The following is a 22,359-nucleotide window of genomic DNA, read 5'->3' as shown; positions in this document are numbered from 1 at the left end:
TACAAGATGTAGCAAGACAAGTAAAGGCACAAGTGGCACACGAACGGTAAAAGTAGTCACAGTGTTGGTTTTCTTTTCTCCACTGCTTGAGGTGTTGAGGGGTGGATATTTATCTTCGTTGATAAAAAAATAAAGAAATAAAAAAAAACCTCAATGGTCTCCTCCTCCCAGTCGTTCACTTGCAGTTTTGTTGCCGATGCTTTAACGTGTTCATTTAGGCTAATGGAAGCCAATAGTAAAAGGTAGCCTACAAGTGTCCCTCTTACTTGTCCAAGAAAATATGATACATTAAGTTAATTATGAACAATTAACAGTACTGTTCATGTTACAATAGGCCTACAGTTACGCTAACAGACTACACACATGCAGGTTTTACTTGCTTCATTATTTAACTATGGTTTGCAACGCTTCATTTACCACAGTGTGGCCAAATTAAAACCTATTCAGATCTGGTGTGCGTTCAAAGACGGTTTACGTTTGAATGTGCTGCCACCTAGTGCTCATGAATAATACTGCCACATGCCAGAAGCCACTGAAACCCACCCCCCCCCCCCCCCCCCCCCCCAACCCCCACCAACCCCCACCCACCTATCCACTCACAAAGTTTTTTTTTACTAGCAATTTGTGACACATTTCAGAGTTGCTTTTTCTCAGGAAACGTGCACTTCCGCTTTCTGTTCTCTCGAGCAACACGGTTTTGTTCAGCCATGCCCATGTGTGAGTCAAATTTGAGCAACACTGGAGTCTGGCTATGTTTATAGAAACTTCATTATTAAACAAACAGCGCAAGTGCGCTGCTACCCAAATGAGATAACGGGACTGATTCTGCTTTCGATTTCTTAAGAGAGGTGACAGAGAGATTTTAATTGCGTTTTCACTTCGAAATTGTAGGACAGAAAGAGTTCTTTTTCCGCAGAGGAACTTGGTTTGTGACGAGGAGTTGATGGAGTTTTCTGAACACATCAAGACCGCCAATGTGGACGATGTTGTCCTCCGACAGCCGCTGCACCCTCCGAGCAGAGGCACCCTGTGCATCACAGGCCACCACCTGCTCTTCTCGGACAGGGAGGAGAGCAGCTCCCGGCAGATTTTACTGCTCCTCAGGAACATCGATGCTATTGAGAAAAGGTGAGGGAGAAGGACTGTTCATCAACAATACTGACAAACTATACCCTATCATTCAATGAAGAAATACGCTATGACAGCCATATAACCTTTGCTTCCATTTTTTTCAAGTGCCGTAAACAAATGACTGTTTAATCCACATAATTAAATAGCACCATGACAGCAATTTGATTGCTTCCAACCACTAATTACATTAATTCATATGGGGTTAAAGGTCTTTATAAGACAGAGGTTTTCTGAGTATTGTTGTTAAAACTCGGTCTTGTAAACAAATAACACCAGTTTTCAAAACCAAAGGTGTCTACTGTTCCATTGAATGCTCCTATTTCTGAATGTCTAACTCCATTATTCCTTAAATCTTTTTAACCAGTGTGGAAAACCTTTCGGCCTATTCCGGCCTCTTCTCTAATGCAGCCCACGGTCAAAGGTTTGACATCATTTGTGTTGCCATGTGTCTGCTTTATGCCGCTCACAGATAATGGACATATAAAATGTGCTAACTAGACTTAAGCAACACAATTTTTGTGTCACCTTCTCCACACACTGTTGTGCGTTGCTAACAGCTTTTCCTTTTTTCTAAGTCTGAGCATCACTGAAACTAATTATTATGCTGTTTTTTGGTCAACAATGTGGGCTATGGGTTGCGTACTGCGCAACTCCACACAGCCCAACTGGCTAGGTTTACATTACAATACAGCAGCAAGTCACACTGTCCGCACTGCTACACTCCAAACAGATTTTCTGGTGGTAGGGTCTTATTGTTGTAATTTCTTGCCCCCCAGGATATCTGGATCTTCAGGGACAATAACCATCAAGTGTAAAGATCTGCGTGTGCTCCAGCTTGACATCCCAGGCATGGAGCAGTGTCTCAATATTGCACATTCTATTGAGGTACAACAAAAAATATAATGAGCCGTCTAAGCCTGTAACATATTGCAAACGTGTTCTCATTTTATGTCCTCTATTTTCACACACAATTCCTTTCTTGTGGGCTTTAAATCCGATAAAGTGTTCTTTCTCCAGACCCTGTCCTGTTTGGACTCTGCCTCGGAGATGTATCCTTTCTTTTACAGACCCTCTGATCTTAGCCTGCAGGACCAGTGGGGTCTGTCATCCACTGAAAAGCTGTACAGTCAAATGAAGGAGCTCGTAAGCAAAACACAAATCTATGTTTCATATCTCTTTTTGGTGTGGAGGAATGTAGTCCGACATGCTTTAAACAATATATGATCATACAAATACAGGCAACTTCTCCTAACAACAATTCTACAACCATATTACAGGAAAATGTCCGGGAAGCTAAGTGTAGGGTTCAGGATGCAGGATATTCATGTTGCGTTGCAACTCCAGAATGTGCTGCACACAGCTTGAATATGTGCCTAATAGACATGAACCTTCCTCTGGGAAATAGTGTGTCGCTATGGTGAGGGGCCGACCCTGAGGGCAACATTGTTGTGTGTTTTTATTGGCACAATGTTCCAAGAACATTTACAAGTCTGTAGTCGTAGTTGGATGTCTGTTCTTCACACTTGTTTGGAACCTGTATGTTTAATGTCAAATTTGAAATTAAAGGAATTAATTGTTCTGAAAGATAGGCATATCCTCTAATGCTCACATACTAACACAAAATAAATAGAAAATAAGTTTTAAGGGCTATATTTAAAAAAAAAAGAATTTAAGTGCGAAAGAGCACAACATTTATAATTTCTCTTTCAGACCTGGTCATCTAACAATTTGTCTAAATACATTCAAAATGCACCTTTTTAATTTGTTTTCAGCTTTAGCGATACAAATCAAATTTTCTTTTTCAGGGTGGATCAAAAGAAAACTTTTACATCAATAAGTAAAACTCTAAATAGAACACTTGTAAAATGTTGCTATAACAATCAATCAACAACCTGAAAAATAAACTCAACAAAGCTTTGGGTTGGTTACTAGTAATGTCTGTTTTAAAAAGGATTGATTTTTTGATTTATCTTTTTTTTTTTTTAAGATAAAGTCAAATAGTCAAATCAATGGTGTGGAATGGTCGAATGAGTTTTCCCTTAAGTAGAAATTTGACATTTTTGTATTAGTATTGGCCTCTTCTAGTCTTGTATCACCCTTATTTACTGTAAATCAAGAGTGGCAAAACAAAGATTTAGAGACAGAGGTTTAGATGTTGTTTATTCAGCAGGAAGCAAGTGCTATGTGCACAGGGAGATGAACTAATTCAAGCCAGAGCTGTTTCTGTATTTCTCATATCTTTTGACATAAAGCCACAAAACAGGGTGGTTAATGTGAAAATTCAGTTGGCCGTGTACAAAGATTGCAAAGGTTTACAAAAACACAAGAGTGTATTTTTTCAGTCACCATTCATTGATCATGTGCAACCGTGTGCAACATGTGCAAGCTTATTTTCTTTATTGTCTTTCTCCTCTGTTTGCAGCATGATCGATGGCGAGTGAGCACTGTTAATAGAGACTACTTAGTGTGTCCCTCTTACCCTCCAGCTGTCATTGTTCCAAAGAGTATAGATGATAACATGCTGAAGAAGGTTGCCAAGTTCAGACAGGGAGGACGGTTTCCTGTCCTCTGCTACTATCACAGGAAGAATGGCATGGTAAGCAACTCATTAATAAATCCTGACCAAAATCCTACAATTCATACAAAAAAACCCATAATGATTACAATCAAACAAAACCTTTGCAGGTAATCATGCGCAGCAGTCAGCCACTGCCAGGAGCCAATAAGAAGCGCTGCAAAGAAGACGAGGACCTCCTCCAGGCTGTGATTGATGGCTCAGACAAAGGTTATATTATTGACACACGGTCCAGTCAGCAGGCGATGCAGGCACGGATGACAGGTGGAGGGTTTGAGTCCAAATCCTGTTATAGCTGCTGGAAGAGACTGAACAGACAAATGGAAAAGTGTGTGTATGTAAGAAATGGTAGAGGAGTATTGGATTCTGTTCTGTGTCTTTAAACTTTATTCACATTTTTGTTATTGATGTGTCTGCAGAGGTAAAGCGCTGCAAGAGAGTCTAATTAAGCTGGTGGAGGCCTGTGGTGAGGAGTCCAATAATATGGATCGTTGGCTTAGTAAGCTTGAGAATTCAAAGTGGCTGTCTTACGTCCAAACTGCTCTTTCAACTGCTGGCCTGCTGGCAGAATGTGTGGAGAGGTAGGAAGTCCAACCAGGTGTTTGTCTGTGCTATTGGTACTGATGGTGCTTACCCATCTCTTGTTGTCTCACTGCAAAGTTTAATCCCTTATGTGAAACACATTTTTACTTTTATCCTAAAAAGTTTGGTTGTAGGATAGTTAATCAGAAGTTGTAACTTGTGGAAAAATGCAAAGCGGAGTAGGGCTTTCTGCCAGCTCCGAAAACTATACCAAGGCGAATGAAAGGCTTCAAGAGTTCAAAAAGAGCTCCAGCAACACTTATAGTATGAAGATCATCAGTATGAAGAAGATAATTTACGTTTAACACAACAACTGAGGAGCTTATATTTAGCACATACCTTAACCACATTATCTCCATGATCTAAGAAAGAAGATCTAAAGAGAAACTTTGGCTAAAGCTGTTCACCTCTTTATGTAAATAACATAAGAACGGTTAAAAGACCAAAGGCATGGCTGGACATAAATGCAAGAACAAAAAAAAAAAAAAATACACATCCAACAATTAAAACCTGTCAGCACCACTTAAGTTAAGGATTGATGTTTTGGGTTTTTTTCTGACCAGGGATGGACACTCAGTTCTAGTACATGGCTCTGAGGGGATGGATTCCACTCTGCTCATCAGCACTCTGGCTCAGCTTATCATGGATCCATGCTGCCGCTCCCTGGAGGGATTTCTGGCTCTGCTAGAGAGGGAGTGGGTACAGGTGTGTGTGTGTGTGTGTGTGTGTGTGTGTGTATGTTGTGTCTAATAATCTAAAATGTTCAAATGTGTGATTTAAAAATAACTGAAATCTAAAAAAATAAATAAATTGGACTTGAAAATAGAGACACAGGAGAAGGTGACTAAATGTTTTAAGTTTTTTTTTTTTTCAAACTCAGTGCTGCACCTACTGTATGAAGATCTTTAATAGCTTTAGATTTACTGAGTCTCTGTCTAAAATCAACATTTTCAATCTTTTAATACAGTTGACATTTCAAATCCAAAGAAAGATGTCTTTTAAGCATTGTTGTTCATGTTGTTATTACCAAATATGAAAAATCGGTCTTGCTTAACGGATATTGCTTCACAGTTTACCCCTGAAGGAAAGGAAATGCCTCAAGAGAAAAAAAGTCATATTCAGTCTAATGCATGCTTGGGCATGGATTTAAAAAAAAGTACTTCTCCTTCCAACATTTATTTTCCGTAACAGTAACACGTACAGTGCAACCTTAACTACATTTCAGGGAAATGGCTTCACAAGTCCCAGCTAATCATTAATTTAGCCTGAGTAAATAAATGAATAAAACAATGATGCTTATATACGTTCCCTTTTATAAATATTTTCAATTTAACCTACAATAAAAATATTAAATTAGGGAAGAGGATTAAGGCCATATATTATTTTTAGTTTGTTTTGTCAAGTTTAACAAGAACATAATGTTGTAATTTGTTTGTTATCTTATAAGATCCCCCCCACCCCCACCCCCAGAAAAAAGAGCTTTAAGTGGGGTTTGGCAGTTTACGTAAATAACTATTCTTCTCTCCAGGCAGGACACCCATTCATGAAGCGATGTGCCCACTCAGCCTTTTCACATGCCCGTCTCCAGCAGGAGTCCCCCGTCTTCCTGCTGCTTCTGGACTGTGTGTGGCAACTCTGGCGTCAGTTTCCCTTGGCGCTGGGTTTCTCTGAGGCGCTACTCCTTAGGCTAGCAACTGAAGCCTACGCTTCCGACTTTGGCACCTTCCTGTGCAACAGCCATCAGGAGAGGTCAGTGGTACTTCTCTGTGACTGGGAAATGGGAATTAATGTTTGAGGGACGGCAAGAGTGTAGTCTGAAGGGACTTTAGTTGGGTTGCTAGTTCAATTCCAGCTGCAGATCAAATCTGGAAATTGTTCTGCTCGCTGGAGAGGAACCAGTTCACTTCCTGAGCACTGCAGAGGAGCCCGTGAGCAAGGCATCAACCCCCCGTCAGCTTAGGAGTGCTCGCTTTGGGCACTCTGACCCCTCTCCATTAATGTATGTCCGTAGGATCCTGTTTGTGTATGTGTATGTAGCATGTTCAACAACAGTGTATAATTGAATTTCCCATTAAGGGATTAATATATATATAGTAGGCCTATATCTTTCTTCTTCTTGTTACCTTACGCCTTATTCTGAATCAGAATCAGCTTTATTGGCCAGGTATTTTTAACACATAAGGAATTTAACTTTGGTAGACTGTGCTCTCAAATGTAGACATTAAATATTAACAATCAACTAAAAATATAAACAAGTAATTAGAGACTTAATATGTACAAGACTAAATAGATAATAGAGCAGTGGTGAGTATTGTAAGAGGATGATGAAGTAAACCTGAGGTAGTTATCATTACAGTGTTTACATGAAAGAGTGTGCGTAGATAATCATTTAAATTAAATAATACATGTACGTATATGTTTTTCTCTCTCAGGCGGGCTCTTGGAGTGATGGAAAGGACTCACTGTTTGTTCAGAGCTCTGTTGAGGCCCAGGGAGAGAGACTACTACTCTAACCCGCTGTATGAACCCACTGAGCTAGCAATCTGGCCATCAGTTCACCCTCAGTCCCTGCAACTTTGGAGAGGTGACTTGCAACATTAATACAGACTTGTGTATATGAATTATCTTTATGTATTGTTTTTTATGTTTTGTATGTACTTTGCCAGTGAAGGCCAGATATTGTGTTTATATTTGTATATTATATTTGTGTTTAAATATGTTTGCTACTTTGTTATGCTTCAAAAAGTCTTCTTACTTGGCACAAATCTCAACTGCTCACAAAGGTCAATGTCACTAACCTCATGTCATACCTATTCTAAATAACTCTATGTCAAATTATTTCTTGGAGGATATATCTTAATTTTCATTTTCATACTTCACAGTGACATCATAATGTCCTGGAAAAAACTTTATCTGCCCATATTCTAATCATATATCATAGATGATATATAAATTCAATTGCATGAACGTGGAGAACATGGACCAGGCATACAGTACATTAGTATTAGAATCAGAAACCTCCACACTGTGAGGCAAAAGCACTAACCACTGCTCCGCCATGCAACCTATTTTCAGCATACATTTGAAACAGTCTTACCTAGCTGCTGAGTTTATATACAGAATCAACATTGAGCAGATTAAACATTGCAAGCTGACTTTAAATACAATGTGAATTTATCTATGTTATAAAATAACACAAAGATGCAAAACTGAGGGAAACTGAACAATAACACGATGATTACAATATTTTTTTCCAATGGCATATAATAAGCTCTTAAATGTGTGTTGGTGTGTTTTTGAGTGTTTTTGTATTATTCATCAATCAGTTAGAACTAACAGACACCAATCTAGTTGTGAAATATCTCTCTTTCCTCTCTCATGTACCTGTTTGTATTTCTGCTCCCTCAAAGGAGATCTACTGACAATGACATGCTCTGTAGAGAAACAAATCGAGACAGAGTTGTTGGAGGTGTGACCTCTGCTATATTATGTAGGCCCAGTTATTTTGCTGTTTTATTCATGATGTAATTCTGTTTGAAACACAAGCTGATGTAATTTAAAACATGACAATGCCTTGCTATTTTGACTTATTTCTTGGATTTTGAGTGTTAAAACTGACTTAAGCCCATTTCTGATTCTCAGGTTTTTTTCTGAGGTGGACCCAGCAGACTCGTCATCTTGAAGAAGCTCAGGAGGAAATAAGAAACATGGTCATTAAGTGGGGAAAGCTGATGCACATACAGAAAATTCAGAACAATTGAAGATTGTCAACCTGAACATGTGAGCATGTTAAAAAGAGAAATGTAAGCAATGTGCAATGCCTTTTACTGTGGCTTTTTTTGTCTTCTTCTTGTTTTGTTTTTCAACCAATAGCATTTACATGTTTACAATCTGTTTTACTCTTTCAAAAAATGTTAATCAGAAATGTTTGTATTGTTGATGTATTTTGGTAAATGCTGAAAAAATGTTGCATGTTCCCACAATGTTGCATCATCTCCTTTGGGTTATTTATTCTGTCATATATTCACTCATAAATATCAAAAGAGGAAAGCTTTATATGTGACACACCTCCCAGTCCTGTTAAGCTCAGCTAAACACTCTTCACAATACAAATCCCTGTGCACAGCAAGTCAGCATGTTTGCACACATGGAGCTTTGCAAGCTGGAGACTGTAGTCTGTTTTAGTAAAGAGCCACAAGCTGGTGATTATACAAAGTGGACAAGGACCACATAGCCCAGCATGACGTTCTTCACCTGCTTATTTAACCAGTAGTTAATATGTTTACTAAAAGGTAAATGCCTGGAAAAGCCGTCTTCATAGTCAGAGCTGGTCATTTTGTTTAGAGCAATAGTTGGGAGTAAATTGAACGACTGATTTTGGATCAAGACTCATCTTTTGGTATTTTGGATTTTCACACAGGTAAAAAGTGTTATCTGTATCCTCCTATGATTTAATTTAAATAAATATTTTCTTTGAACAAAAGCAATAAATGTTATCTGTATTCTGGGTAATCAGTACTATCTAGTTAAGTTTTTTTTTAACTTTTCAAAGAATTACTACTGGACATGCAACCAGGTGTGCGGGTCTGTGTGCCCACTATGGCTGTGCTGGGCCTGTTTTGTCGAGGCTGTTTGAGCAGGGTGCGAGGTTTGCCAGGTCGCAGCTTCAACTGTTTGCCCAGGCAGATGAGCAGGTGGAACAGTCAAGAGACCTGCACATCCCCCACTCCTCAGGAGAACCCCCGTGTCCTCATCACAGGTAATTCACAGTTTCTCGTGTTGTAGCTGCTTCCTCTTGATATTTATCCGATCAGGATTCATTCACCTAACCAAAAGTTACCATTGTTATCTACCTCTTTCAAAGCTAACTGGTATTTATTGTTGACTGCAGAGCAGTTACAATAGGGGTTGAGTGCCTCCTATAGAAAACCGTTAAAGGGAGCTGTGAGAGTTACTCCCAACAGTAGAAGCAGATGTTATGTTCATCATATTTTATGAAATAGAGGTTTAGCAGGGAATTATAGAGTTTCATAAACAAAAAGGGAAGATTACTAGCCATATGTGCTTTGTTTTTTTCTTTTTCAAATGTTTTCAGTCTGCGCCAGCAGGACCCCATTTAGCCTCATCACAATAGAGCGTGCACAGACAGTGCTGGTGATTTTAAAGAGCAAATGGGTGATGCAGGGAGAATAATAGCCTGCAGTCACTTTTTGTCCCATGACTAAGCGTTGGAACAAACAAAAAGACCCAAAGACAAAAAACTTCACCTTGTTTTTTTTGTTGTTTTTTAATATCAAACGTGAAGCGTCATCTTGTTTTGTAAGAACATTAAACATTAAACTTTGTTTCTGTATGCAGGTGGTCTTGGACAGTTAGGTGTCGGGCTTGCACAGATACTGAGGTGGGTTAAAAAAAAATTGAGACATTTGAGTTTGTCAAAGTATCCTAAACTTAATAACATGTCTATATTAATGTCTAGGAAACAGTACGGAACAGATAATGTTATCCTGTCAGACATTAAGAAGCCTCCACCTCATGTTGTCAGCAGTGGTAGGCAAAACCTCTTTTCATAAGCTGTTATTTACTCTTTTGTTCAGTTCAAATTTGAAATCATTCATTGTTTTTTGTTTTGTTTTTTTATTTCGCTCTTTTACCTTTTCTCCCATGAGGTCCATTTGTTTACGCTGACGTGTTGGACTACAAACATCTCCGAGAACTGATTGTAAACAATCGTGTGACTTGGCTGGTCCACTACAGCGCTCTGCTCAGCGCTGTTGGAGAGGCTAATGTGGCTTTGGCACGCAAGATAAATATCACAGGTCTGCTGGATACGAAAAACCATTTATATGTATTGCCTGTCACTGAGATTGAGCTTTTTTTTCCGTGTAATTTTCTATCTTTTTCTGTCCACCTAGGCCTCCATAATGTGCTTGATTTGGCCTTAGAGAACTGCCTACGCCTCTTTGTCCCCAGCACCATTGGAGCATTTGGTCCCTCTTCTCCACGTGATCCAGCCCCTGACCTTTGTGTCCAAAGACCTCGAACCATCTATGGCGTGTCAAAAGTGCATGGAGAACTGATGGGGGAGGTTGGTTCATCTTGATGTTATCTTGAAATACAGACACAATGTCATACACATTGTAAAACATTACTAGATCTCCCATTTTTTTTCTAGTATCTTCATCACAAATACGGTCTGGACTTTCGCTGCCTACGTTACCCAGGTGTTATATCAGTTAACACACCGCCCGGAGGGGGAACAACAGGTATTGCATCATTCAATGTCAACTACATGTCTCCCAAATATTCACGACTACAATGGTTTGTTATAACTAAGATGTTATGGATTAAACAATGCATGTTATCTATCTTCACAGACTATGCAGTGCAAATCTTCCATGATGCTCTCAGCACAGGTCACCATGAGTGTTACCTGCGCCCTGACACCCGTCTTCCCATGATGCATATCTCTGACTGCCACCGTGCTACAGTAGAGTTCATGCAGGCTCCAGAGTGTCAACTTTCTCTGAGGACCTACAACATTGCCGCTATGAGCTTCACTCCGGAAGAGGTGGCCCAAGAAATCCGCAAGCATCTGCCATACCTCAAGGTTACCTACAATCCTGACTCTGTCCGCCAGACCATTGGTACGACTTGAAACAGGAAGTACTTAACCTATACATGTGTAACATTTGTGAGTGGGATGATACATCTTTTTATGTCGAGTAAAAGACGGTATAACTTGGTGTACAACTTACAACTAATTAAGGTAAGTAACCATTAGTCTTATTTTCAATCAAAAGCCTCATTTGGCAATGCATTAAAGCATATATAAATTATAAAATCTTATTTAAAAGTAAATCTGTTCACTTAGAACTTAGAAATGAATATTTGCTTGCAATAGATAGAGATAGATAGATAGATAGATAGATAGATAGATAGATAGATAGATAGATAGATAGATAGATAGATAGATAGATAGATAGATAGATAGATAGATAGATAGATAGATAGATAGATAGATACTTTATTGATCCCGAGGGAAATTCAAGTATGCTTAAAAAGACGTTTTATTCATATCATAGCAGATGATATGTTTACATATCAAAGGGTGGCATTTAAAGCTTTATCTGTCAGGTTGTGAAGTTATGTTTTTCTCTCAGATGTGCCTGAAGCAATGAGTTATACATTAATTCTGACATTACTATTTCTAATTAAAATGGTGTACTGGAATTAAAGTGGTCATCTTGCTTGACTCTTTGCAGCAGACAGCTGGCCTGTGAGGTTTGATGACACTAATGCCAGGAGAGATTGGGGCTGGGCACCAGTCTTCGGGCTTGAGGAGCTGGTGTCGGACATGCTGCGCTCCATTCGAGAAAAGAGGACCAATGAGGGTTTGCCAGTCAGCTAGCAAAACCTGTTTGGATTAATTCCCTATTCCTGACTTCTCTTCAGCCTTTATTTCCCAACAATATACTACTTTCCACTTCACTTTCATAAGTTGTCAACCTGTACCATCTGTTACTCTGGTAAAATTACATATATGAGCCTGGGACTGTTTGTGAAGTTTGGTTTCTGAGTCAGAACCTCAGATATACAATGTAAAATATGACACAATATATAATAGCTCAGACATTTCAGTCTTTTTCAGGGGATCATGTACTATCAAAGTTCGAGCTTCTCTTCATCTTTGTTGTTTTTAATTGTTATTATAGTCAAGGCATTACTTTACACATGGCAATGTTGCCTCAGATGAAAGAGAAACATATGTTTGTCTTAAGTTTTAGAAACTGTCATGTTAATCATATTCAATGACACAATTATCTGTTACAATGTTTGTAAAAATGTGCATCACAATATGGAGCCGTTGTACATCTACAGTAACAAATATTGGATCCGCTTTACTTTCTGAATCACCTTGAATAACCTGGTCTTTCAAGTCTGGATTGTTATTACCCATTACGCAATTTGACTGTTTTAAAAAGCAGTCTCAAGTAATAATAGTCTCTCCATTGAAAATACACACTGTATACATCCCTACTACCCTTGCTGTGGCATCGAAAAGGTAGCTTTTATTTTTTATTTTCAGCAGTGTGATTTGGATTATGAAGGTGTAGGAATAACAAAACAAAGTTTAACTACTGTGGATTACTTACTTCCAAAAACATTTATTAAAAACTGCTGTGTACTTTGATTTAATAAAAATGTGCATATCCAAACTGCAGTGAGTGTTAATAAGTCTCTATTTACATCTGTTCTGGGTACGTTAATTTAATTTCGTGAAATGTAGCAGAACATTTCTCTGTTTATTTGTAAAGACGTCAGGCGTTGTAACCTCAGTTCACTAATACAGTGGATGTAATACTCGTGGCTTCCTGTAGGGGCACTCGTTTCATCCGACGAGCCTCTGAAATTTCACCGGAGACACACGTCCTTCTCAACAGCGCCAGATAATATCCATTATCTTCAATAATGGACGCGGGATTCTTCCGCGTAAGTGAATTTATTTCTATCTATAAGCTTTATTAACGTGTTATTAAGTTGGATAGAAACTTTTGGTCTGTAGTAAGAACTTTAATTTGAAATATGGATATAGAGGGCCTGAAGCGGCGCGGTTATGGCGCCGTCTATGAGCTGATGAATATAATCTTGGTTTCCGACATTAGCCGTGTTAAAACTCTTGACTAGAGATAACGTGGTTGTGCAAAAGAATTTGATTTATTTAACATTATAGTCTTCTGTTGTGCGTTGTTGTCTCGCACTTTTGCTGTTTTTCTATATTCACTTGTGCCTAGAAACCTTTTCAGGAATTAGTCAAGCCGATCCTGCTAGCTTGCTTCTGCTAATGTGTTAGCCTTCACTAAAGATGGCGTCTGAGCGGTGCGTCGTTTCTGTTTCTGTGAAGTAGACACGACCACGTTAAGGCAAGATAGCATAAGTAGACCTTCAAAAATGAAATCCTCTTCATTTGTATGTTCATGGCAGCAATGTTACCGACTATTGTCGTGGCTGCAGATTTTTCTGGGTTTCCTTGGAGGATTAACCAGGCCGTTAGCTAAACTAACGTTAGCTTGACTTCAGTTTGACAGTTTAAATCTCTCATGGTACTCCAGTCACGTGTATGCTGTCTTTTTAGATACACTTTTACCATTGTTTAAATTAAACAGCAACACCATGTATTTACATGAGTGGCATAGTTTTATGTAACTAAACTTAATTACGGAGTTTTTTGGGGTTTTTGACGCATATATCACCGTGTCTTGATGTACTTTTCTCTGCGCAATGAACATAACGACGTGTGATACAGTTTGTAAGATGAGATAATGAAGAGTACATTCAACATGCTGATCATTGATGACTTTTCTTCAGGGCACAAGTGCGGAACAAGATAATCGTTTCAGCAACAAGCAGAAGAAACTGTTGAAGCAGCTGAAATTTGCAGAATGTCTGGACAAGAAGGTATTTGATCTCACACACACAGATGCACACACAATCATTTCTTGCTTTGTAAATAACTCATCCTCACCCAACAACAAAATGTTGCCTTGAAATGTCATGGTTCAATGGTACTCTTCTTCTCTACTCTTCTTGAACTTGTCTAACAAAGGTTAGACATGTTGTTTGTTTTAATTTGGGGTGTTGATTGCTTGCATCTTCTTCAGGTGGACATGACCAAAGTGAACCTAGAAGTCATCAAACCTTGGATTACTCAACGAGTGACGGAGATTCTTGGATTTGAGGATGATGTCGTCATAGAGTTCATATTTAACCAGCTTGAGGAGAAGGTAAAGTCTTTAATAAGTGTTTTTTTTTCTTCTTTTTTCAAAGCTATCATACATTAAAGGGCATTTGTTAGTGAGGATGAATCTCAGCAAATAATTGCACATCTTAGTCAAATTGAAATGAAATGGGATAAAGTAACAATAGGTAGAAAACTGATGTTATGACATAACCATGTTTTGCTGTTATGTGAAAAAGTGCCTTTATTCAGCAGTCTTCTAATGATGATGTGATTTATGATTTAAAAGGCCTGAACCAATATGGATGTTATACCTTGCATCAGAAGTATAGCACCAACACCTAATTAGCTCTCTCCTGAGCCCAAAGTCACTGAGCCCAACTCTCCCTTCATGATGCAGTGTGTGGTTTGAGGTGAGTTATATGTAGGGATTACCAATATAATGTCAGTGAAAGAAACACCTGAACAATGCCATGATTATGTTCTCCGTAGGTATTTAGAGTGCATCATTTATCTGCCGAGAGCCTTTTAATTTAACAAGAACAATATGGTTTTCAACGGGAAAGTTCAGTAATGTGCTGCAGTTTTTTAAATTTCGTAACCCCCCCCCCCCATAACTCCATTTAAAGATCAGCTTTAGAGGAATATAAAATCTAGCTGACCAGTATGTACACACTGGTGACCTCTGATTTAAGGTCTTTTAATAGTTTCGACCTCTGTATGTTGTGGTTAGAAGTGTTTTCCATTGCACTTTTAACCATACATAAAAGTGATGTGAGGGCGTCTTGAACTCTACCCCAACTAAACATCACTGTAATAAGTAGAGAACCTCAACTCCTGCAGGTCAGCAAAAAAAAGAGATTTGGATCAGAGTCCAAATATTTCTCAACAGTTATTTTCATTCTGTCAGATGTGTTGCTTGTGTTTAATATAAAGCTACTTTTTTTAAAACTGACAAATCATTAATGTTTTCACATTTGACAATAACGTCCTTTCTGCCATCACAGATTATATGTGGTTATGATTTTAGAAAGTAGTAGTTTTGCTTTTTTCAGCATATCTACCTTATTATATACAGGCCTTTCCTTAAAAAATAAAACACACTGTGTATACCATGTACCCCAATAATATGTCAAACCTCTTTGAACGCCTAGCTAATGGGTAACTTCCATTGTAAAGGCTTACTTTTGGGATAGGGGGGCAACAGAGTACCCTGCATTACACTATTAGGAGGATCCATCCCATAGTTTACTTCCAAACATGAGTTGGTATGTATGGCTATAAGTTTCATCATTGTTGTTAACTCACCTAGGATACTACAAACCCTGTTTATTTTGTGTGATATATTTCATACAATCACTGCACATTAAAATATTAATTTAGGATTTTTTTAATTTATTTTTTTTAGCTTTTTTTTATTTTATTTTTAATGATTTTCTTGCCATAGCTTTTTGGGATAAGGTGGGCTGGTAAAGCTAAGCTAAAAGGGGACTGTTGCATTACAGTATGAGGGTTTTTAATTGAGATTAGAATATCTCACAATATTTGTTTAAATAAAACTCAATTTTTGTGTAACTGTGTACTCATTATTGCTTGTTCGTCTCTTGCAATTTAGATAAATGATATAACATTAAGCTCAAGGTGGTTGAGTCTCAAGCAGTAGGGAGGCGGAAGCAAGCCAAGGGAGCTCCGTGCCCACTGATCCCACGGGACTCACTGAAGACACCGGAACTGTACTTGCAGTGTTGGGTTTTAAGCACTCTGTATTGTGGCTATTTGTTTAACTCCTGATTGTGTAGACTGTTGGGAGACTAAAGAAAGATGGGTGGGTAGGGACATAAATATGTACAATAATAGTGGGCAATGCAATTGACAGAATACATGACAGAATGTTTTTGTGTTATTTCAGTTTACTTTGATAGATTCTATATTTGAGGAATAAATCAGAATTGGGTGTAAGGGCAGTATTGCATGCAGTTGTATTCCACTAGAAAAGTCTCCCCTCAGTTAGCTTGCATTCTCAGTTTCATGGGTTTGTGAGTATATCAATCACATTTTTATTTTTGGTAGGTTAGTGGACCCAGGTATGCTTAAATATCCTTATCAGTTGTACATGATTTTAATGTGATTAACTATCTAGTCACAGGTAAAGTTAGAGCTAGAAGGTTGGTAGACCCAGTTGTGGGATCCTACCTCCCCGTGATATTTTACCGTCCATTATTTCAATTTCCATATGGTCTTTTCTCTCCCTCCTTCGTGTGTGTGTTACAGCACCCAGATAGCAAGATGATGCAGATCAACCTGACAGGTTTCCTGAATGGGAGAAATGCCCGGGAGTTCATGAAGGACCTATGGCCCCTGTTGCTGAGTGCCCAGGAGAACATTGCTGGAATCCCCTCTGCTTTTTTAGAACAGAAGAAGGAGGAAATTAAACAGAGACAGGTGAGCTCTCACAAAGGTATCATTTAGCATAATAACATTGTTAGCAATAGGAAAGTTGTGAATTTTAGGTTTTAGGGACTGAGTAAGGAATAGTAATAGTGCATGCAGTTTAAGACGAATGTAAGAAGTTGACATTGTTGCAAAATGGTTCGTATACAAGCGCCCGACCACCTATGTGTAAAATGCCTTTATTACAGAAGTCACTGACCTGTTATTGGTTTTAACAGAGACGAGTACTATAACAACTGTCTGTTTGTTCCCCATATTTTTCTTTTTGAAAGATTGAACAGGAGAAGCTTGCGTCTCTGAAGAAGGTTGATGAGGATAAGAAGGAAATCCGAGAGAGGGCTCAGTCAAAGAGCCCGAGGAGGTAAGGACATTCCTACATTAGTGGACAGAAGTTGGATTGTATTTATCGCGGAACATGAAAAGTAATTCTGTCTACTTTGTCTCCGTCCAGGCGGAAGACAAGATCACCGTCACCACGGCGAAGGTCACCAGTGAAGCGGGAAAGAAAACGCAGTGCATCCCGCTCTCCGAGGCGTAAACCCAGCCCTGTTGGCGGCAGTTCACCCCCTCCGCCCCTGATGCAGCTGCCCACGAAACCTTTGGAGCAGCTTGTGGAGCCAGAAACATCAGAACCAAGAGCTATGACAGAACCAGTCATTCAAGAAACTTCTTCCACTTGGTTAGTGAAAGGCATTACTATATGTCTTACTTTTTTTATTGAATTCATTTTGTTTTATAGGTTATTTCTTTTTAATCTGAATAGCTTAATCCACAACATCCTGACTGGTGTTTATTGATTAACATTGTATTATATTAAATTTCATTTAAGTGTTCTTTTGTCTTCTATGAAATGTAATCATTTTGTTTAGTTGATGGTAGAAAATGTGCAACATCAAAACTATTATCTTTTCTAGGGTATTTAATCTATGTTTGGATGAGGGACGGATATGCTTGAATGGATGAAAAATTATAAACTTAAAATTAAAACATTCTGGTCTGCAGTGAAAATGTTGTGGAGGTGCTGAAAGCAGACTCCGTGACTGATGTCAAAGAACCGTCACCAGAGAAGGTTAACAAGAAAGAAGAAAGGCCCCGGTCCCGGGAAAAGGAAAAAGACAGTCGGAGGGAAAGACCTCACCACCGTTCTCGTTCTCATTCCCGTTCTCGCCGGCGGCGCTCACGTTCTCGGTAATTTTCAATATACAGACAATTAGACTCTTCTGGTACTTCAAAACGGTTTAGAAATAATCCATGTTAGAGACAACTATGTTTTGTTTCCCATCCCGTTTTAGATCATACTCCCCTCGTAGAAGACCGAGTCCAAGGAGGAGAATGTCTCCTCGCCGAAGAAGTCCCCCTCGACGTGGTCCCACTGGCTCCAGACACAGACACAGACGCTCTCCTGTCCGCAGGTCAGAGACTGAAACCCACAGGTTAAAGAACCAATATTTAAACAGTGTTCCTTCATTCATTCTTTTCATGCTAATTACTTATTTTACTGAGAATCAGATAATTGTAACTTTATTATTCCTGCCATACAGAAGATGTGGGGCCAGTTATACTTAAATAAATACTCTCCAAATCACATTGTTTCCTACAGGAGGCGCTCTCGCTCTGCTTCATCCTCTGGCAGCAGTTCCTCTGGCTCTCGCTCACCAAAAAAAGCGGTGAAAAGGATATCCAGCACACCACCCCGAAAACAGGTCCTACATCCTGACACCTCCATTAGTCCTGCAGGAAAGGACAGACGGTCTCAATCTCCACGAGCCAGAAGGGGCAGAGGCTCTGCATCACCTGCCAGATCTTCTGGTATGAGCAACATGTTGTGTTCATTGTCCTTTGAAATGTTTCGTCTCATGGTTCTGAGAAATTTTAATTCCTTAATTACAATCTTTTGATGCGTAAATTCCCTTGTAATTCGGGTTCATAGAAAAACAAATAATTACTGCCCATCAGTTAAAGACTAATCTGTAATTTCAAGAGCTGTAATTGATGATTAGAATGATATGAAGTGCATCTAAAAGTCTTTGTTCCTTGTTTTTTTTTTAGGTTTCAAGTGTAAACAAGGAAGAGCGGATTCGCCATCTGATAATTCCAAGCCCAGACCTTCTGAGGGGTCTGAGTCAGGTAAGAAATATGATAAATTATATGATAATGATATTACCAGAATGGAGTCCAGTTTACAGAATGGGATCCCAAACACTTGTAATCATCGTCACTCAACATCAAGGCAACAAAAATGTTTGCAGAGCTGAAATGTGTAATTGCCCAAAGAGCGCGTTTACGTGCTCTCGTATTTAAAACTGCTTAAAGTTTTGGTTTATTGTCCTGTTTATCCTGTGAAGGCCATCACTTGAAACAAGACATGACTAAACACAGTTTAAACTAACATTGCACTATGCTGTGTTGACATTCTCTAGCAGCAGAAATGAAAATAGAATTTTTTTTTCTGTAATCTCACTTTTTCATGGCAGTCTGATTTACTGGTTTTACAAACGGTGACGAGACACTTAATGCTCTACATTTCAGAGGAGGATAAAAATGAGAAAGGGACAACAGCAGATTCCGTGCAGCAGCGACGTCAATATCGCAGACAGAATCGTCAGTCTTCTTCAGGTTATAAGCATTTATATCCCCTCATGTTCTTCCCCCATACTCTATAACAAAGTCTCCTGTCAATCTCATCTTGACCTCTCTGTGTCATGAACTTCTGAAGCTTTGCCCTAGCCCTAACTTTGGTGTGCTTCCCTCATCCCTGACAGTTAGGCTGGAATCAAATAGTGGTTGATGTTCTTTGTCATTTTATTTTATTTTTTTCTAGATACAGGGTCTTCGTCTTCGAATGATGAGGGGCCCAAGAGGCCGATAGCAGGGCCAGGTGCCAGAAATGGTGAAGTTAGAAGAAGACGCAGCCGTACGCCATCCCCGCGGAGGCGACACAGAGATGCCTCTCCAAGGTCAAACACTTTTTGTTTAATATTTATGTTTTGACTTGTTAGACACAAATATAAGTGGCTTGCAGGGTTCCCTTTGTTAAATATTGTGTATTTACACTCCTTTAGGAAAAGACGTTCTCCATCACCTGGACGCAGGCGTCGCTCCCCCTCTCCCCCCCGTCGTCGCAGATCTCCTTCTCCTCCCAGGCGAAGGTATGGGAATGTTCATCAACCGTCATTATCATACGTGATTGAAAATTCAGAGGTGTGAATTTTGAATTTGGTTCTCCTCAGGTCTCCTTCCCCACCTCCTCGTCGTCGTTCTCCGTCCCCCAGACGTTATTCTCCTCCGATCCAGCGTCGCTACAGCCCCTCGCCTGTGCCTGCCCTGAAAAGGAGGATGTCTATTTCTCCAGCAAAGCGCTCGTCTCCAGGGGCCAAGCGACGGTTCTCCCGCTCCCCCAAGCGCCGAAGTTCTCCTGCTCAAAGAAGACGCACACCTCCATTGTCCTCATCTCCACCCAGACACAGGAGAAGCCCAATGTTGCAATCTGTCAGACCAAGCAGGGACACACGATCCCCCATTGCGGCAGGCGGTCGCCTCTCCCCATCTCCTGCCAACCGCAGTCGCGCTGTCAGGGGTTCACCCAGCCCGCAGCGACGTTATGAAACGTCCAATACATCTCCATCAAACCAGCGGAGACAGCAGTCCCCTTCTCATAGCGGTAAACCCATCCGCAGAGTGTCCCGCACTCCAGAGCCACACAACAACCGGAGGTAATCAAAGCAGCTATCCTTGTCTCAAATATGATTTTTGTCAGAAAAAAAAAGTTTCATCTTTTTTCACTTCAAGTTGTTTCATACATGTGCCACCTGCCTACTTAATATCACCTGTGTGCCATCCACAGGACATCTCCGAGTCCACAGCCTATGAGAAGAGCATCCTCTAGATCACGGTCCGTTTCCCCTCAACTGGCAGCTCAGAAACGCCCAGCATCTGCCTCCCCTTCACCCTCTCACTCAGCCAGTGGTTCTCCGCCACCGGCCAAAAAGCCCAGCAGTGCATCAGGCAGTCAATCCCCAAGCAAGGTTTGACTTCAGCAGCTTATTGACAAATGTCATGATTTTGAATTGACTGCATACATGCAGGATCATCACTTGAGTTTATGTGAACTTGGGAAGGCTAAAATTGTCATTTAGCAGTTTAAATGATACTGAGGTTTTTCTAGCCAGAATAATCATAGTATTTCCATATTGCATATTTCTGTCTTCCATCACCAAATACTTGGTCAAAAAAATGGAAATATACAGAGTGTGGACTAAATATTAGACATTATCCCATCTCTACCACAACTTAAACATTTTACCTACTAACAGTTGTTCAATACATTCTGAACTACATAATCAAGAGAGCACCGTTTAACATTTACTGGAAGAAAAAAAAATCCTTCATGAACACAACGTGTCTGTCATTATTCCTCTGGTAAGCGTTATTTCATCGAAGTTCTTATGTTGACCTCTTTTAACACAGAATTCGGATGTTGATGGAAGTGGGAAGAAAAAGAAGAAGAAGAAGGAAAAGAAACATAAGAAAGAGAAAAAACACAAGAAGCACAAGAAACACAAGAAGGAGAAGAGCAGTGGCCCTGTGACTGCAGATGGACAAGAGAATCAGGGCATTGAGGAGGATGGAGAGTCAAGAAAGGTTAACCCTGTTTTTTGTTGTTCTTTTACTTACCATGGTTTCTCTCAGGAGACATGCTCTATACAAGATGTGGATATTTAGAGTTTTTTGATAAACGTTTTTTCCCCCATGCACCATGATTTTGTAATTGATTTTAATCAACTGAATGGGGAAAAATGTGTATTTCATGCTGTTTGTCTTTTAGGAATCAGACAGTGAAGTAGAAGACACCTTAGATGACCTGGAAAAGAACCTTCGCGAGAAGGCCCTGCGATCCATGAGGAAGGCTCAGATGTCTCCATCACAGATGTCCTGAAACGAGGAGCTCTCTCAATAATGTTTTTCAACTCTATATTGATGTTTGTCATCAACCTGGTTCAGCTTTAGAATGTAAAAATTGTTAAATCTTGAGTCTTTTGTTTTCTTTTTACTGGTTTGATACATTCTGAACTGTCATTATGAGCTTGCTTTGTCAGTTGGGGTATTATCTATACTGTAAAGAAGCTTGTGTTGTCCATATTTTTTTTTTAATTGAGCAGGTGAACGGTTTAAGCTCAGAGGTATGCATTAGGGAGGTTAGGAAAAAATGTTTTCCAAAGGCTACAGTAGATTCCATTGAGAAATGATTGCATGTGCAGTGAAAGTCTCTGATGTGCATGAACCACTGATCTTGTGGAGTGTAGACAAAATGCCTTTAATCAGTGGAACAGTTTTACAACTGTGCACTGTTACAGGCAGTAACAACAATTTGTGTCCCACACTATAACAATATAGAAGTTTTTGGCATTGTTTAACGTGATGTTTTATGATTTGGAAATGGTCCGTAACAATCTCATGTGTTACAGAGTATGCTTTGATTTTTTTTCCCCCCAATGGATTGATATAAAATGTTCTTTACTTCGAAACCCTTCACCAAGCTAATCTCTCCTGGACTGCTATTTGATTTATATTTAGAAACCACTGGCTCTTGTCTTGTCATCCTTTCAGAATTAAAACCTTTTTTATTGGAAGCGTCTCTCTAATTTTAAGATTGTCATTAAATGTGATTTTGTTAGAACTAAAATTTGGCATTGCTCTGTTGGTGGGCGATGAAAAATAGAGGTTTGTTTTCACAAGACTCAACAGAAGTGTTAGATAGATAGATAGATAGATAGATGGATAGATACTTTATTGATCCCGAGGGAAATTCTATTATTTGTCTAATAAAACCAAATGTGTTCAGCTCACAAGCAACAAATCAAACCTAAATAGCCTTCTATAA

General features: G+C 39.4%; 3 protein-coding genes across 6 annotated transcripts; all 3 read left to right on the top strand.

Annotated features, from left to right (window-relative positions):
• Window positions 1-682: 682 nt before the first annotated feature.
• On the top strand, window positions 683-8,771 carry LOC306840679 (myotubularin-related protein 9). Of its 3 annotated transcripts, XM_079370110.1 has the most exons (11): window positions 683-1,128; window positions 1,496-1,552; window positions 1,908-2,016; window positions 2,149-2,274; window positions 3,554-3,727; window positions 3,817-4,034; window positions 4,126-4,287; window positions 4,852-4,993; window positions 5,817-6,037; window positions 6,721-6,872; window positions 7,931-8,771. In XM_079370110.1, the coding sequence occupies exons 1-11, from the start codon at window positions 944-946 to the stop codon at window positions 8,047-8,049; spliced, it is 1,665 nt and encodes a 554-aa protein (XP_079226236.1). In that variant the 5' UTR covers window positions 683-943; the 3' UTR covers window positions 8,050-8,771. The 3 variants fall into 3 exon arrangements, with proteins under 3 accessions (XP_079226236.1, XP_079226238.1, XP_079226237.1); XM_079370112.1 differs by lacking the exon at window positions 1,496-1,552; XM_079370111.1 differs by lacking the exon at window positions 1,496-1,552 and having other exon boundaries at window positions 3,817-4,040.
• tdh2 (L-threonine dehydrogenase 2) lies at window positions 8,591-12,512 on the top strand. The gene is made up of 9 exons (XM_079370114.1): window positions 8,591-8,708; window positions 8,841-9,047; window positions 9,647-9,689; window positions 9,768-9,838; window positions 9,958-10,107; window positions 10,204-10,376; window positions 10,464-10,554; window positions 10,666-10,935; window positions 11,554-12,512. The coding sequence occupies exons 2-9, from the start codon at window positions 8,855-8,857 to the stop codon at window positions 11,697-11,699; spliced, it is 1,137 nt and encodes a 378-aa protein (XP_079226240.1). The 5' UTR covers window positions 8,591-8,708; window positions 8,841-8,854; the 3' UTR covers window positions 11,700-12,512.
• Window positions 12,513-12,648: 136 nt separating this feature from the next.
• srrm1 (serine/arginine repetitive matrix 1) lies at window positions 12,649-22,108 on the top strand. 2 transcript variants are annotated; one of them, XM_079370109.1, is made up of 17 exons: window positions 12,649-12,781; window positions 13,658-13,747; window positions 13,951-14,073; window positions 16,299-16,469; window positions 16,751-16,839; window positions 16,930-17,157; window positions 17,481-17,666; window positions 17,771-17,890; window positions 18,079-18,287; window positions 18,528-18,605; window positions 19,008-19,094; window positions 19,300-19,435; window positions 19,541-19,627; window positions 19,709-20,191; window positions 20,323-20,503; window positions 20,946-21,119; window positions 21,304-22,108. In XM_079370109.1, the coding sequence occupies exons 1-17, from the start codon at window positions 12,761-12,763 to the stop codon at window positions 21,412-21,414; spliced, it is 2,574 nt and encodes an 857-aa protein (XP_079226235.1). In that variant the 5' UTR covers window positions 12,649-12,760; the 3' UTR covers window positions 21,415-22,108. The 2 variants fall into 2 exon arrangements, with proteins under 2 accessions (XP_079226235.1, XP_079226234.1); XM_079370108.1 differs by having other exon boundaries at window positions 17,771-17,911.
• The last annotated feature ends 251 nt before the right edge of the window (window positions 22,109-22,359 follow it).

This window comes from Symphodus melops, assembly GCF_947650265.1.
Source record: "Symphodus melops genome assembly, chromosome: 19".
Taxonomy (NCBI): Eukaryota; Metazoa; Chordata; class Actinopteri; order Labriformes; family Labridae; genus Symphodus; species Symphodus melops.
The sequence above is the reverse complement of the archived record's forward strand: the minus strand, read 5'-3'. Positions and strand labels throughout refer to the sequence as shown.

Coding starts and splice junctions, on each gene's coding strand:
- LOC306840679 (XM_079370110.1), top strand. CDS start 944: ATGGAGTTTTCTGAACACATCAAGACCGCCAATGTGGACGATGTTGTC. Junction 1,129..1,495: donor ATCGATGCTATTGAGAAAAG/GTGAGGGAGAAG, acceptor CTTTTTAACCAG/TGTGGAAAACCTTTCGGCCT. Junction 6,873..7,930: donor GTCCCTGCAACTTTGGAGAG/GTGACTTGCAAC, acceptor TCTGATTCTCAG/GTTTTTTTCTGAGGTGGACC.
- tdh2 (XM_079370114.1), top strand. CDS start 8,855: ATGCAACCAGGTGTGCGGGTCTGTGTGCCCACTATGGCTGTGCTGGGC. Junction 10,108..10,203: donor ACGCAAGATAAATATCACAG/GTCTGCTGGATA, acceptor CTGTCCACCTAG/GCCTCCATAATGTGCTTGAT. Junction 10,555..10,665: donor GCCCGGAGGGGGAACAACAG/GTATTGCATCAT, acceptor CTATCTTCACAG/ACTATGCAGTGCAAATCTTC.
- srrm1 (XM_079370108.1), top strand. CDS start 12,761: ATGGACGCGGGATTCTTCCGC. Junction 13,748..13,950: donor CAGAATGTCTGGACAAGAAG/GTATTTGATCTC, acceptor CATCTTCTTCAG/GTGGACATGACCAAAGTGAA. Junction 18,288..18,527: donor ATCACCTGCCAGATCTTCTG/GTATGAGCAACA, acceptor TTTTTTTTTTAG/GTTTCAAGTGTAAACAAGGA.